Here is a 15,679-nt window from a genome sequence, read left to right on the forward strand (position 1 = left end):
GAAGGCATTCTAAACAGAGTAGGGGCAGGTGTTTTTTCCCTGACTCTCTGCCTGCTGATGTTTGTGCTGACCAATTTGTCACTTGGGACTGAGTTTGTCATAACAGTTATACTTTTCAGACCAAGATAGCAAACACAGTGTATAATTCCAGAGCACTGCCTGGGGACTGAGCTATATCATTATAAACCTAATGGCACGAGGAGAATGAAGTCTGCTTTCTCACTGTATTTTTCAGTAACTGCTATGAAAAGATGGGCTCTATAAACAGAACACTGTATCCAAAGCAGCAACATAGCATATGGTACTTGTATTTCATAGTATACATTAATGCCCTGCTGACATGCTATGCCTTAGAGTTTTACATTCTCAAAGCCCTTTTTAAATTGTAACAGGTCTTATCTCTATCTTTATGAATTTGATAAAATAACCATTACTACCCTCATTTCCCAGACAGCAGCACTAGCTTCTCTGAGGTTATGGCAAATGTTTGCACTTAAAATTAGACCTAGATTTCTGTGTTTAGACAACATAAAGCATGCTTTTTTCAGAAGAGCTCATGTATCTTACACTCTTTTATGCTCATGGTTCATATGGGGAAAGATTCTTGCCCCTTCTGAAGGTGAGGTGGGTTTGTTCTGTCTTGTGCAGCCACCTTTTGTACATTGGTAAACAGCTGTCATGCACTGACATTCAAAATCAACTCCTGATTGGTTTAGAACCTCTTGGTTTGGCTGGAGTTTTCCTAGAGTGCTTACAAGACCTCTGTTCTGATCTCTGTCAGAGAAACAGAGGTCTGTGTCCATGCTGAGTTGGCATGTGGAAGAGTGTGGATCTTGTGCCTGAATGTTTGGGTTATTAAATCCAAACTGCCTGACATTCACATCAAGAGAATGAGGGCCCTCAGAAAAGTCAACTGTGAACAGTGTTTTTAATGCCATGGTCACTGCAGGAGATGGCAGCTGCTCCTGAGCACCCCCAAAAGGAAGGCTTGGTCTCCACTCTCTTTTTCTTGAGATGGCTCCAGCTTGCCTCTCTCACCTTGCTTGTCTCTAGGGGATGGGCCAAACTGACTAAGAGCAGCCCACACAGCTGGGCTCTGCACAGGAGAAGATATAGGAGTAATGAGGTTAGAGGGTTTTTTTTCTGGACTGTGGTGCAACTTCAACAGGGGAAATAAAAGTGACCTATATATTTGTCCAATTTCAGTTAATAATAGCAACACTGACCTTGGTGCTAGGCACTAATTACCAGTTGAGGTTAAAAGACCCATCTGTGCCTCAGAACATGAGCTCCTCCCAGCTGGTCATTAATCCACAGGAAATATCCTATGTCTCAATCATTGTTGCCTAATTATTATTTGTTACAGTCAACAGAAGTTGCACTCTGTACTGATGAATGATACTTCTAATTGCCAGCAGGTTCAAGTGCTATTGCCCAACACAAAATCCAGAGAGGGGAACTATTTTAGTGAAGGTCAGATGGGTGCTACTGTTATTTCCCACTCAGGAAAATGGCAGTAAAGACTGCTGCAAAGAACAGCTGAGTTTTCATCAAGGAATGTTCTCGATAACTTGAGATAACAGAGGCAAAGGCGAGGGAGAGAAGAAAGGTCAAAATACTGGCGCCAGTTTCTTATGGGAGTGTATCTGGAAGGACAGATATGAGTGCTTTGCTGCCATGTTGGCTCATTCAGGTAAAAATGTGGTGTGGGAATAAATACAGCAACCACCATCTTACCTTTCATTTTGTACAATAGCTACAAATCCCTTTGTGTGAAAGTTTATGAATAAAAAATGAGAATAACTTCTTGGACATTTAATCCTGTTCTATACTAACCCAAAATTACCATCTTCTCAGAAAACATGATTAATTGGTGAATTGGGGATTGTGCATCTCCCTTTTTTTAAAAAAATCTACTTAGGAAAAATGGGAACATAAGGCAAACACCATATTCACCAGAAAGCATAGTAAATTTGCAAGAGAAAAGAATTCCCTTTATTCCAATTACAGTATAAATAAATTTTATTGTTGCAAAAGAGATTGCAGTTAAGGTCATGTACAACATCAGGAAAATACTAACGAGTTGGAAGAGAGACAGCTGTAGAAAGATTTCTAAGATATTTGTGCTGGGATATCATAAATTACCTAATACTGAGCTAAAGGATTATCAATCTGTTGGATTTCAGATACTTTGAGCAACAGCTGGCCTACATATCTGGATTTATTTACTATGATTTTGAGAACTGAAACCACAATCTGAAAGATTTGACATAATATGAATTGTTTTGCAGCTTTCTGAGCACTGGCAGAGCATCAGAGAGCAAATGCATCCTGACAAACTTTCCAAACCTGAAGCAGCAAAAAGCTTTTTGTCCTTTATTCAGAACATCAGAAAAGCTACGAAAGAGGAGATACTGAAAATTATTAAAAGTGAAAATAAAGAATTTCTGTAAGTTACCATGAACAAACTTTTAAAAGTTTTAAGTTACTGAAAAATGCAGAAGGGCAAATTGCATACAAAGAGATTGAGTTCTACTGGTGATGTCCTTGCAATGCAAACCCAGTGTTCAGTACTGTCTACAGGAAAAGGATTTTTTTTGAAGTTATGTTTCTTCTTGTATAATAATAAATTTTCAGTACACCCTTCAGCCACCAGGGTTGGATCTACAGTGCAAGGTCAACATGCTTTGTAGTTTAGCCAAAGGTTCTCAAACCAAATGGTTGTTCTGAAACACTCTGTAACTTGCTATTGACTTCCCATTTGTTTCCTTCAATAGGAAATACAACAAAGAAGGGGAACATTGATGCCTAGGAATTGTCCCAGTATTAGAGTTTGGTTGTGAACAGCATGCACACTGAAACTTGAGAGTTGAAAAGCATTTCTGAGTCATATGGTCGGAATCTTTCAAATAAATTGTAGCAGTTGTTAGCAATGGAGATAAACCTGAGAGTCACTCAGGTAGCATAGAAGCCTTTTCTCTATGTGTTATTGTACATGCAGTACTAAAACACGTCTTTATATGTACAACCTTTTCCTGTAAACTTTAATACACTTGTGATAGTTGGGTTTTTTAATACTTTTTTTGGTCTCCTATTTGCATAAATTCAAATACTATCCATGGATATGAGTTTGTGTACCATTTTGAGGTGAAAGTTCAGGGACACTTTTTCCGACAAGAGTAAAAGATTCTCTTACTTGCAATGAAGAGCTGTTTCAGTACATTAGCTTCTTTCTCTCAATATGCAGCCAAGTCTTTTCAGTATTGACTGGTTCATTGCAATGATATGTTCATTTAATTTGCACTTCTTTGTAGTCCACAGGTAGTGGATGCTGTAACCTCAGCTCAGACCCCAGAATCACTGGAGGCCGTACTGGAGTTTCTTGACTTTAAGGATGCAAGCACTTTTATCCTGCAGGAGAGGTTCCTGTATGCCTGTGGATTTGCTTCTCGCCCCAGTGAAACACTCCTGAAATCATTAACTGTAAGCCCAAGGACAAAACAAATACAACAGAGCTAATACTCTTATGCCTCATCCCAGTCAAAGGGGAAGAGAAGAAACAGCTGTTGCTGTTTCAAATTTTCCTTTCTTTATGCCTTCCAGGGTTTCCAATAAGTGTGCTATTAACATAGAGCCTGCAAACAACAAACATTCCTAGGTCCAGACTGAAAGTCTGTTTACTTTGTAAAATATTTCCAAAATCCATTACTTGAAAATGAATGTTAGGAAAATAATTTGAGGATTGTTTGATTGTTGCCTTATACAAGTCCTGTAATCAGAATTGTAAATCCCGTTTTTTTCCCCAAATGAATCTACTTGAGACACTGAATATAACTAAAGGTGAAAATGGCACTGAGTTATTATATGTAATATATATGTAATGATAGAGCTGTGCTGTGCTTAGCCTGGGCCCTGGCCATTGTGATAATCACTGCCCTTGCATTGCATTAATGTTCAAAGAAAGTGACGGAGCCTATTGAACCCACAGCAGTGTGGCTTTCATGTTTACACTGAGACACTAAACAGCTTTGCTTTTGCATGACAGGAGAAGTTCAAGGGGGATGTCGCCAGTCAAGAAATCAGAGAAACTCTTGTCATTGTCATGGGAGCGCTCATTAGAAAGCTGTGTGACAGGGAAGGCTGCAAGCTGCCAGTGAGTATCTGATGGTCACTGCTGCCCAAATTCTGGCCTGCAACACAATGGGACTGATCCCTGGTGATGTTACTGGGAGAGCATGACAGACATGGGAAGCAGATTCCCCACTTAATTTAAGTCCATGAACTCCTATGTTTGATAGAGGATTGTATTTTTTTTTATAATGACTTCTACTTTGTCAGATTTGGGCTTTAATCTTGTCTCTTCCCATTTCTATGGCTAAACCTGTCAGCAGAAGCAGTGCTTGTGCTGCCTTGTCCAAAAGCTTTGCATATCCTCAGAGAAACACTGGCAAACTCAGGATCTGTTTATTATTTGCAATCACCTTAGGTTATTTCACCTCTGTGAAGAAAATTCATTGATTCAAGTACTCAACTGTGCCCCAAACACACAGAGAAGGAGGAAGGCTTTTGCTCTGAGCATGAACTAAGTAGATGCTGGTGTTAGAGGATGAGAATGATCAGACAAGGCTGCTGGATCTGTGTTGTTCAGCACTGCAGCACACCGCTGAAAAGATACAGAGCCCTTTTAATTACCTGAACAGGGCCTTTTAATTTTCCTTGTTAATTGCCAAGTAGTTTTATAACATTATATTATGAGGCACTGAAGAACACTTCCCTTGCCTTTTTTTGTGGGGACTTCTTGGCCCCACAAGGAAAACCTGTGAAGTACCTGAAACAGGTCAGGAACAGCTGGCAAGTGATAAAACTTTGGATCAGGTGTCACTGGCTGCAGTCACTTTGGTTATGCTTGAAGGAAGGCATCAACGTACAAATGAAACCTTTGCTAACCCTGTGCCACAAAAACATGCCAGAACACAGCCCTGCTCCTTCTACTCCTGCAAGGGGAAAAAGGGAGGTTTATGATCACCATTTAATGTGCTGTTGATTTTCTTAGGCGGTTGTGGAAGCCAAAAGGTTGATTCTAAATAGACTGGAGAAGGCCAAGAAAGATGACAATGTGCAGATGTACCTGCTGGCACTGAAGAACGCGCTCCTTCCCGAAGCAATTCCAGTGCTTCTGAAGTATGCTGAGTCAGGGGAAGGGCCCATCAGCAGCCTTGCTGCCACTGTCTTACAGAGATACGATCCCTCTTTTCTCACCAAGGAGGTAAGAAAATATACTGCCCAAGAGAAGAAGTGCAAGAGACTGTATTAAAAATAAAGGGTGAATCAACAGAGTTCATTTCTTGTCATCAGCAACATGGATAGTGAGGTTGAGTACAATCTCAGTAAGTTTGCTGATGGCACCAAGCTGTGTAGTGCAGTCAATATGCTGAAGACAAGGAATGGACTGGTGGACACGTGCTAGTCAGCCCTCAGCTCCAGGGCACACACAGCCACCAAAGGTGACATCCAGTCTGCGGGGAAACCGGGCTCTGCTCGCCAGAGGGAGCACTTGGGCACCTGTGCACCCCCTGTTCTTTCTTGTGCTTTCACACAGGGAGAGCACACAAAGTAAGAGAAGGGTAAAATAGCTGCATTTTAGCCTGCAGCCTCCAAGAATTGGAAAAGACATAGAAAATAGTGGGACAAGAGATCCTGCCTCTGCTGCATTACCTTGCATTCCATTTCATACCTGCTGCTGGCCATTAGGATTGAGGGCTGTCAGGGTGCTGCTCTGCAATGAGCATGTTGGAGGCCATTCAGTGGGACTACGTGGCTTTCCACAGACTCCCATGTAACGAAGATGTGTCACAGTCTTCTCAGGGACACGCCATCACAGGCACTATCTAGAAAATTAAAATAACAAGATTCTTGGTTTTTAAAGTACTTGTTTCCTTAACAGTCAAGAAAATCTCTGTCTTACCTCTGCCACATTTGTTCTTAGTGCTGCTACTTATTTACAGCCCTGCTTTGAAAATGAGTGTGTAAGGCTGTATTTGGTCTGTGGCTGAGAGAACATAACAGATGTCCCACTTGTCCTTGTGGTCACTGAGCTATACATGTCTCAACATTCCAAAAGGACCATGAAAAATATGATGCTGAAAATATATCCTTATGTATTAGCCTTAGCTATGGAGTTAACTAAGCAAACTTAAGCTGACATTATAAATGAGATTCTGACCTGTATTTTGCCCAGTCATCTGCATGAGCACTGAGTGAATAATGTGTTTCCTGACCAGGTGAAGGAAACAATGAACAGGATATACCACCAGACTCGCAAAGTCCACGAAAAGACAGTGAGAACCACAGCAGCTGCCATCATCTTAAACAGTAACCCATCCTACATGGAAGTGAAAAACATCCTGCTCTCCATTGGGGAACTGCCTATGGAAATGAACAAGTACATGCTCTCCATGATCCAAGATATACTGCGCTTTGAAATGCCTTCAAGGTACATTAAGTTCAGTGTAAATAAATACAGCCTTCTTACAAAGAACACACAGGTTCTCATTAATTACTAAAACTTAAGGACAATATAAAAGGATATCTTATTTTTATGTCCCTTGTATTGTTATTTCAGAATAAATCTCTTAATTTCAATATAATTATTTTAATAGGTATTCACATTTCACAAGTACAAAAAATAATTGGGCATCTGACTTGCATTACTGTGAAAAATGTCTTCTGTTGATCTTACTTCTCTCAATGGGTCCCTTGCTTTTATATTTTCAGAACCAGTGATGTGGAAAAATTTTAAACATCACAGTCTGAGAACAAAAATAATCAATATATATCTTCTTCTTAAAACAATTAATTTTCAAGCAAGACCTTTGCTTGCCTTTCTTCCTATGACTGCAGGGAGTACCTGAAATTGAAAGAGAGACTCCAGGTTAGGGCAGATTTTTAGTGGGAAAAGGTAAGGGTTTTGAAGACTCTCTTTCCTACTGGGAGATTCACCCTCTCTCAAATTTGATCTTTCTACCAAAAAGTAATACATTTGGTACTGTAACATTTTTGTATCTCAAAAATGGTTTTGTTTGTTTGTTTTGAAATCCCACAGCAAAACAGTTCGGCAAGTTCTGAAGGACATGCGTGCCCATAACTATGATCGCTTCTCCAAGATGGGCTCTTCCTCTGCCTACACTGGATATATCACTCGTATGTTACCATGAGACTGCCTTTGAACCCTCTTTGTATTCCCAAACATTTCATTAATCCACTAGTGTAGTCACAGGTACCTTCTTTCTTTTTTAATTAAGGTGGTCCTGATGTGTCATCCACATACAGCCTCGACATCCTCTACTCTGGCTCTGGCATTTTACGGAGAAGTAATATGAACATCCGTGTTTTCGACAGAAGCACTGAACTTCATGCCATCCAGGTAACTGCCACACTGTACATAATAACTTAGCCAGTATGTGCTCCTTTTCTTACAGCTTCTAAATCAATTCAACTAATGCTTAAGACCATAAGGTTTGCTGCACTGGGCAGAGAAGAAGCCAATAACAAGGGAAAACAAATAACAGGGGAAAACCCCACAATGTGGCATATGTTTGCCATAAACAAAGCAACAAGTGTTTTGTTCTTCATGATACATCGTGGTCTGTGTCTACGTAAAGCCTATGCTGCTTTATCTGATGTAATCAATAAAAGCTTTGTGAGTTTGTAAAATCGGGTCCCACTTCGGGTATGTCTCAGAATGGAAATTCAAGGAGTAGATCAAAAGTACAAATCACAGAGATTTCAATATCTGTGTTTTAGACTTTTCTTAATATTGGCAAGAACCTTCAGTATTATAATTCTCCTAAATTTATGCAGGACAGAAATTGTGCAGTGGAACATCACTGGCTTTTCCTCCCAGCTGTCCATGAAAAATAGTTTTATGAATAAAGGAAAATGTGTTTGGAAGAAAACTAGTCTCAGGATAGTGATCTGCATGTGGGTAAATTCTGCTCAGCACCTAAAGGGCAAAAACATGGCATGAGGTTATTTTATTTTCTATTTTTCTAAGTGCTCTTCCTAGTTCCATTAAGTCTTAACCTCATACCTTTTCCACTACAACTACATAAATTAGAATTAGGCATTTAGACATTAAGAAAATATGTGGTGTTGTTAATAGTCTGAATCAGGCAGGATTTTTTCATTGATTCTGTATCACTACTGTTCCTTCGTAGGTGGTTCTCGAAGCTCAGGGTCTGGAGTCCATAATAGCTGCAACTCCTGATGAAGGCGAGGAAAACCTGGACTCCTTTGCTGGCATGTCAGCCATTCTGTTCGATTTCCAGCTCAGGCCAGTGACATTTTTCCAAGGGTATGGTGATCTAATGTCTAAAATGCTCTCGGCAACTGGAGATCCCATGAATGTGGTGAAAGGACTTGTCCTCCTCACAGATTTCTTACAGGTACTAACAGCACACTATTTGCTTCTTTTTCTGTCTCATAAGCGCAGATTGTTCCTCCCCCACACTGCTATTGTAGGACACCTTATTTTCTTTATTCTCAATGCTGATAAACCTGACCAGTGTTACACAGGCTATCTTTACTAGGAGAGCAATAGAAAAGTCATGAGTATTAAAACCATTATGAAATTACGTGAAAAACAACCTAGAACGAAGGTGAGAACAGATATTCTAGAAAGTAAAACAGAAACTTAACAAAAGCAAATCCAACAGAGTTTCCTGTTGAGAGCTCATATTGCTCTCAGCTATGACCTCCCCTCCCACAGTTTCTTGTAATACAGTATTATCCCATGTGGCCGCCTAAGTTTTCCTCTTCACAAGTTGTCCAGGGACTTTATGTCCGGTTAGGCAATAATTGTCAGGTGAATGAATCAGAGAACTATCCTTCAAAGAGCAATGCTAAGAGGTCCAAATTTCAACTGTTTGTTTCTAGGCAAAACAAGGAATTAAAATGAGGATTACACGGTTTTTATGCAACTGTCATCCCAAATGATTTGCTAATTTTGTGCTTAAATAGATTCACATATAAATATAACTGGCTACATAATGTGTTATTGGAGGACTAAGAATGTAGACATCTCTCTTGAAGTGCAGGGTCAGCACTTGGTTTGATATCTTTGCTCTTCCCAAGCTGGGATCTCCTTAGAACCTGTGGATTTGACAGCTGTACTCAGCTCACTAAACATCTTAAACTTTACTCAGTCTCAAACTTTACTTTTGGCTTTTCCCGTTTAATTCTTGGCTAAAGAAAATACCAAAAGTAGATGATGAGACAATCCACTCTGCTCAAAATTACACAGAAACACCCTCTGCACATTATATGTTTCTCCATCCAGAAACCAGCTCAGCTCCTTCTAATGGTATTTTAAATCCAGAGAGCTTCACAAGTAGTGCCCAAATTGGCTAACTAAAGCTCATTCCAACAGTGCTTTACAGTTCACACGCAGATTATGGGCAAAAACTTTACTGTGACCTATTTAACAAACAGACCACAGAGGTGAGAAAGATAATCATGTCTAGTCTGGAGCAGAGGGAGCATTTAGAGAACTAAATATTTCCAACTGCTGTGCATGCACGAAGCTCCAGACATACTCTGGCTGAATCAGCTGGCTGGGCACACCTAGAGCTCTGTCCGCCAGCAAATTCTCCACTCCTTGCCTTTGAAGAACCTCTCAAAAGTCTGGGGCAGCCAGGGCTGGGACTGTGTGCCATTTTTAACAATTTCAGGGTGCAGTATTTTCAGTCAGTCTCTGCCTTTTTGGAAGCCTTGGCAGCAGTCTTACCTCCACACCACACAAGGGCAGGAATGGTTTAAAGCATTATTGAACACAGCTTTAGGCTGAGCTGCCTTTTAAGCACAGCCCATCTTTCTAAGAAGGTCTTATAGCTACACTCCAACTCAACAGCACATTGACATGGTTTTGCCACTTCCATGTGGCCACAGTGTTGTTTGAGGGCTAAGAATAACCAGAAGTTCTATCCCTGCTATAAAAGACACAGCTCTCAAAACTGTTTTTGAGACTCCTAAGTCACCTGCATTAAAGTTCAGCAGTGTTAATAGTTCTCCTAGGCAACACACCTGCTAGAAGCCCAGGGAGATTAAATACTGTATTAATAGGTCAGCGAAGCCACTTGAAAGCCAGACCCCAGTGGAAGGTAGCCAGTTCCCAGAGAAGTGCTTGTTGCAGCCATCTCTGTGTTGCGCTACAGTAAGATTGCAGTACATAAAGACACTTTCTTATTGAAACATGGCACATTTCAACATTTCAGCATTTTAAACAGTAACAAATGACTGATTCTGATCTTTTGGGTCATATTTTCCACTGCAAATGAGACACAAAACTTAAAATAGGAAAGCAAAGGAAAATACTTCTCCTTAGGAGGCTGGGTCCCTGTGATTTACACCTCCCATCAGCCTGGATTGGATTTGCACATGAGACGAGGGACAGGGCGAGCTATAAATAAGGAAATAGATGAGCTAGTAAAACACAAGACAAGTGCTCCTTAGCTTTTCTGCTGGTTTCAGTGACAAATACAGCTTAATTCTAGGTAGCATTTAAGTCTTGAACTGTGCAACCTTTGTAAACCCAGCCTACTTTAATATTCTTGGGTGCAATTTGACAATACATCTAAAAATATCTGCTCCTCTGGTTGTGTTTACATATCTCTGCCAGCATGTATACTGTTACCTCCGCACTCATTAGCAGCTATCCACCAATCCAGTCCCAATTAAAAGTAAAGTAAAACAAAGTAAAACAAGCTTTATGTCCACACCTAAACAGACCAACAAGGGAAGTATTTTATCCCCAATTGCAGTCAGTATAAAACTCCCTTTGATTTCAGAAAGATTTCAGTTTCAATCCATGATCTTAACTTGGGTGAAAATAAGAAATCAGAGCATCATATGACCACACTTGCTGGGGTCACGCTGGATTTATAAACCACAGCCAGCCCACTGCATTCTTTAAATCTCAAGCCCACTTTAGCAGCAACTGACTGCCAAGATGGCTCTGCCAAGCTGGTTCTGTCAAGGAAATAATTTCAAGGATAATTAACTTACCCTAAAAGGTGAAGTAACCATGTACAGCTACCATAATTATTTGAGTCTTCGATTACAGCCAGATAACTTTAATGTTCTGAATAAAAATCTTCCGTGATGTTGCTCCTTGCTGTAGGGATTAGGAAGCTAGACTGACTCTCTTCTTGCTGTTTCTTAAATCTTGGGACAGCATTAGTTGGAACCACTGGAGTACCGAATAGCTAAGAAGAGAATATAAGCTTCTAGGGTGCATGGATATCAAAAAGGGGCAGGAAATTCACATTCCCACATGTCCTATAAAGGCCTGCAACATTACAGGTGCTGAGAATACCACAGGCACAGAAACCTGAGAGGAGGGAGAAAACCATCTGTGAGACTGGAGAAGGTGTCCTGTATGTGAGGCACATGATCAAAATAAGCTTTTCCCAAATTAATATTTCTTTTAAAATGGTGACTTAATCCACTAGTTCTTAGGGAAGCAGGACAACTATATAAAGAGAGATAGATTGCCAAGCTGGGTGAAGCTTGAAATCTTGGCTGTGTGTCAAACCTTAAAAGGAATGAACTGCCATGACCCTGAGCTATATTACTACTTCCGAAATTGACTTTATGGATGTCTAGCCAGTCCAGCCTTGCAAGTTTCATGAAGCCATAAGCACATTTGATATTTGATAGAAAATGCATTAAATGCAAATTAAGGTGCATTAGCTGATGGGTTTGGCCACCTAGCCACTGAAGTCATAACTCCTGTCATATGGTGGATTTGGAGCCACTACACAAGCAGCAGCCTCCTACTGCCAGTACAGGACTGCTCAGGGGTGCTGCACTGCACCTGTGCTGGGCTTCCAGCAAGGAGTTCAATCTGATTTAGCTGGACTGCTGTCACAGCCTCCGTGGGGCTTGTGTGGTAGCTCTTGGAAACATGATATTCCCTTCAGTGACACTCTGTGCAGAAATTATGCCAGCTGGCACACAGGGGAGAGGGGGAAGGATGCAAGGTGCCTTGCTGTAGTAGCTTCATCCCATTTTTGAGTGAGGGAGGTGCATCGGGATGTTTTGTCCATCCTTTCAGAAAATCCCTCTATTCCTTTTTGTTCCTACAAAATGACAAGTGGTGTGAGTGCAGGACCAAAGGGAATAAGGAGACCTCTGAGGTCTGCAGTCAGTAACCTGTGCTTTCCCATGGCTCCAGGAAGTCCAGCTGCAGTCTGGGCCCACAGCCAGTGCGGAGTTCATGGGTGGACTGGCCATCGACATCTCCGGAGGGATGGAGTTCAGCCTGTGGTACCGCGAATCCAAAACCAACGTCAAGAACCGGTGAGATACTCCCAGCACACGCTGTAGCTGTATTCAGCTCAGACTTCTGAGCCATGGTAGCACCAATGAGATGAATTTAAATATAAAAGACCTAGTAGATGAGTTAGAAATAAGCAATTAAATAAATAGAATTAAATAGTTATGTGCATGGGAGAATGTCTGTATTTCTCTTTTCCTTTCCACCTGGATAATAAAAACCAGTTCCCACTGGTCTCATGTGAATTTATATACCTTTACATCAAGAACAGGCTCTTTTGAGGGCATGTATGCATTTTACGTATGTATGGTAGGACTGTTTGTAATTCAGTTTCCTCTTTTTTAATGTGCTTTGAAACAACTGTAATGTCTAATTTTTTTTGTAGGGTAGCCATGTTTGTAGCTGGTAACACCGAGGTGGATTCCTTCTTTGTAAAAACTGGTATGGAAACCACTTTGGAAACAGAAACAGCTTTAGACTTCATCTCCACGGTGCAGTTTTCACAGTACCCATTTTTGGTCTGTATGCAGATGGATAGAGTGGACTCTCCATTCAGGTAAGAACTAAGAGCACACACTTTCTGAGGTGTCCTCCAGCCAGCTGCTGGAACTTTGGTTTTCATAGACACGAAATTAACCACTGAGGCCAAATTCCAGTCTAACATGATCAGGTGCAGTGCAGGCTGTTACATGCACTGACCTCTCTGCTAACCCATTCTTCCCTGTCCCTTACCCCTGAGATTCAGAAATAACCTTTCTGAAGAACACAACTGATCAGCTCTGAATGTGCACTTCAGTCCAACTCTTTAATTTGATTTTGCAAGTGAACTAACTTAAGTGGCGGGACAGTAGTGCCCTCATGTGCAATCAGTTCTGATGGTGACCTCAGGCTTTGCCAGAAGTAGTTCTCTGTTATGCTGTTGAGAAAGGAAGTGCAAAGCCTTCATGAGCTGAAGTGGAAAGTTTTCTTTATCATTTGCTATTTACTTGTGTCAACAAAAGTACCTGGTCTGGTACTCCTGCAGCCATTGTGTTCTATCATACTTTATTAAAGCACCAGTTTTCCTGAAAACTAAACAACTGTGCAAGAAGGTTAAAAAGGTGCTTTTTAGTAGCCGAAGAATAGTAATTAAATCGGTTTTATTTGGTGTACTGCTCTCTCCTAATCCCTATTTGCTAAGACCTAAGGAAGATAACATTTGCAGAGCCTGTGCCAGATTTCCATTCAGGTTTTTCTCATCCAAAAGATGGTTAAAAACCTGAGAGGATTTAAAGACCTTGAGAATCTCCAGGAAATCCTAAGAAAACAGTGTCTGCCATTCTGCAGCTACTAGAACATCTGCTGATTATGTCTGCTCACTGTGGAAGGGCCACCTCTCCTGTGTGCAAGGTGTTTGTAACAGGGTGCATGCTCTGCATAAACCTGCTGATGCCAGAGCCCGGTGCTGTGTCTTTGCAGGACTCACATGACCAAGTATGAGAGCCTGCCCTCTGGCAGGCGCTACACTGCCAGGAGGGGGAAGGCAGCCACGCTGGCAGGGAATGAATACCCTCTCCACCAGGAAAACTCCAACATGTGCAAGAAGGTGTTCGGCGCAAAGTCTGACTCTGCTGGCAGCTGGTTTTGAAAGCAGTACTTGGGCTCCTGCTTTCCTGAATCCCTCAATGACTTAGGCCTGCACACACCTTACCAACACGGAGCTTGACCTTGCACTGCTGCAGTTAATGGGAAATTTGCCATTGATTTCAACGGGCCAGGATCAAACTCTCAGTGCATGCACAGTGTTTACATATGAACCTATATTTAAAACTTTTGTAAAAAAAAAACCCCAAGGCAAATAAAGACCAATTTGGTAGCATTCCATGCACTCCCGTAAGGGTGGTGCCCGTTCTTCATTTTTACTTTTTTGTGCCTAAAGCAAAAGTAATCCTTCATTTTTTTCTTCTTGGGGAACACAAAAGTCTGTTTTTGACGTGTGGGAAGTATAATTATGATGTATAAAGAATGATTATTTATGAATGTATTTTAAAGTATTTAGGTGTTTTAGGCCTATGACCGATACCCATTCAAATATTCAAGTACAATTAATGTCCAGATAGGACTGTGAATTCCTGCTTACTCAGTAGTGCCTGTTTACAAAAAAGCAGATTTTATTTTACATGATTTCAAAGGATTTTATGGGTTTTTTTAAGCAGGCAGACTTGATTATTATTATTTATCTTTTGGATTTTTTTTTATTAACTGCTGTAGATAAATACACTTGATTAACAGTGTGGGGTTATGTTTCCAGAAGGAACTTACAGTTGCCTTAATTCTGTTCTCATTGAAATCAATGGTGTAATTTCTGTAGCTTACCAGAAGCAGGAGCAGAGTTAAGCCAATACTGGCGGCTCATCAAGGTTGCCTCCTAAAATTTGTCTCCCTGTGTGTAATCAAGGCAGGTGCATTTCAAAAAATGAGCATGCACTAAGGCAATTCTGAACTATGAAGAAGGAAAGGATCTTGAAAGAAATAGATTTTGGATGCACAGCCTAGCAAAGCCTGTGCCAAGCCAGAATGTTTTCTTCTAGGTAAGTTAGGCTTGTATTTCAATGCAAAAAATAATCACTACTCAGACAAGTCCTCTGATTAAAATTACTTAGACACTTCAAGCAGTGTCTTCATAGGATCTGTGAAAAAAAAAAAAAGTTTTACTTTTACATGAGCATTGCAGATTTAAAAATAATACACCCCATCCCAGCTCAGCTGATCTCTGATCCATCTGATTTAATTTCTACAGGACAAGGTGGGCAAGTGCTGTTCACAAAAAAAAAAAAGTAAAATAAAAAGCCAAGAACGATTGTTTATTTTTAAAAAACCCAAACCCAAAAGCAGGCAGGAAAAACTCATAAATTGTCATGAAAAAAAGGTATTACAAGATTAAGAAAAAAATCCAAACTCTTTTGTGTTGTAAAAAACCAAGAGTGCAGAAATCTGCAAAAATCAAACTGTCAGTAGAATGAAATGGTCTGCTTGTTGTCTTTCCTAAAAATGCTGGCACATTTCTAGTCAAAGCCTAAATAAAAGAGGTAAAAATACAGTGTAAAGAATTTGTTTCCAGTCTTACTGTCGGATACTTTTTGGGTAGGGAAAGCCTCTCACTGGGGAAGGAATGCTGTTTTTTGGGGTCAGAGGAACCATTTTACTCACCTTCACAATATGAAGCAATAACTTAAATGGGAACTCACATCCTGGGCTCCCACTCTAATCAGGAGACCTCCTGATTAGATGAGGATGCACCATGGGCTGGGGGTGCCTGCCCAAACCCTCTGCCCAGAGAAGAGGTAAGACCCAGGCACTCCTCCT

General features: G+C 40.7%; 1 protein-coding gene across 3 annotated transcripts in view; it reads left to right on the forward strand.

The window, feature by feature from the left end:
* MTTP (microsomal triglyceride transfer protein) overlaps positions 1-15,423 on the forward strand; it is a 30,791-nt gene extending 15,368 nt beyond the window's left edge. For all 3 annotated transcript variants that reach the window (XM_053976427.1, XM_053976428.1, XM_053976429.1), the window contains 11 exons: positions 2,292-2,449; positions 3,315-3,483; positions 4,046-4,153; positions 5,054-5,266; positions 6,282-6,493; positions 7,103-7,200; positions 7,302-7,423; positions 8,217-8,444; positions 12,233-12,357; positions 12,720-12,890; positions 13,793-15,423. In XM_053976427.1, coding sequence (XP_053832402.1) covers positions 2,292-2,449; positions 3,315-3,483; positions 4,046-4,153; positions 5,054-5,266; positions 6,282-6,493; positions 7,103-7,200; positions 7,302-7,423; positions 8,217-8,444; positions 12,233-12,357; positions 12,720-12,890; positions 13,793-13,961 — 1,773 coding nt within the window. In that variant the 3' untranslated portion in view covers positions 13,962-15,423. The remainder of the gene's footprint in view (positions 1-2,291; positions 2,450-3,314; positions 3,484-4,045; positions 4,154-5,053; positions 5,267-6,281; positions 6,494-7,102; positions 7,201-7,301; positions 7,424-8,216; positions 8,445-12,232; positions 12,358-12,719; positions 12,891-13,792) is intronic.
* Positions 15,424-15,679: the final 256 nt, after the last annotated feature.

Source organism: Vidua macroura, chromosome 4 (genome assembly GCF_024509145.1).
Source record: "Vidua macroura isolate BioBank_ID:100142 chromosome 4, ASM2450914v1, whole genome shotgun sequence".
NCBI lineage: Eukaryota > Metazoa > Chordata > Aves > Passeriformes > Viduidae > Vidua > Vidua macroura.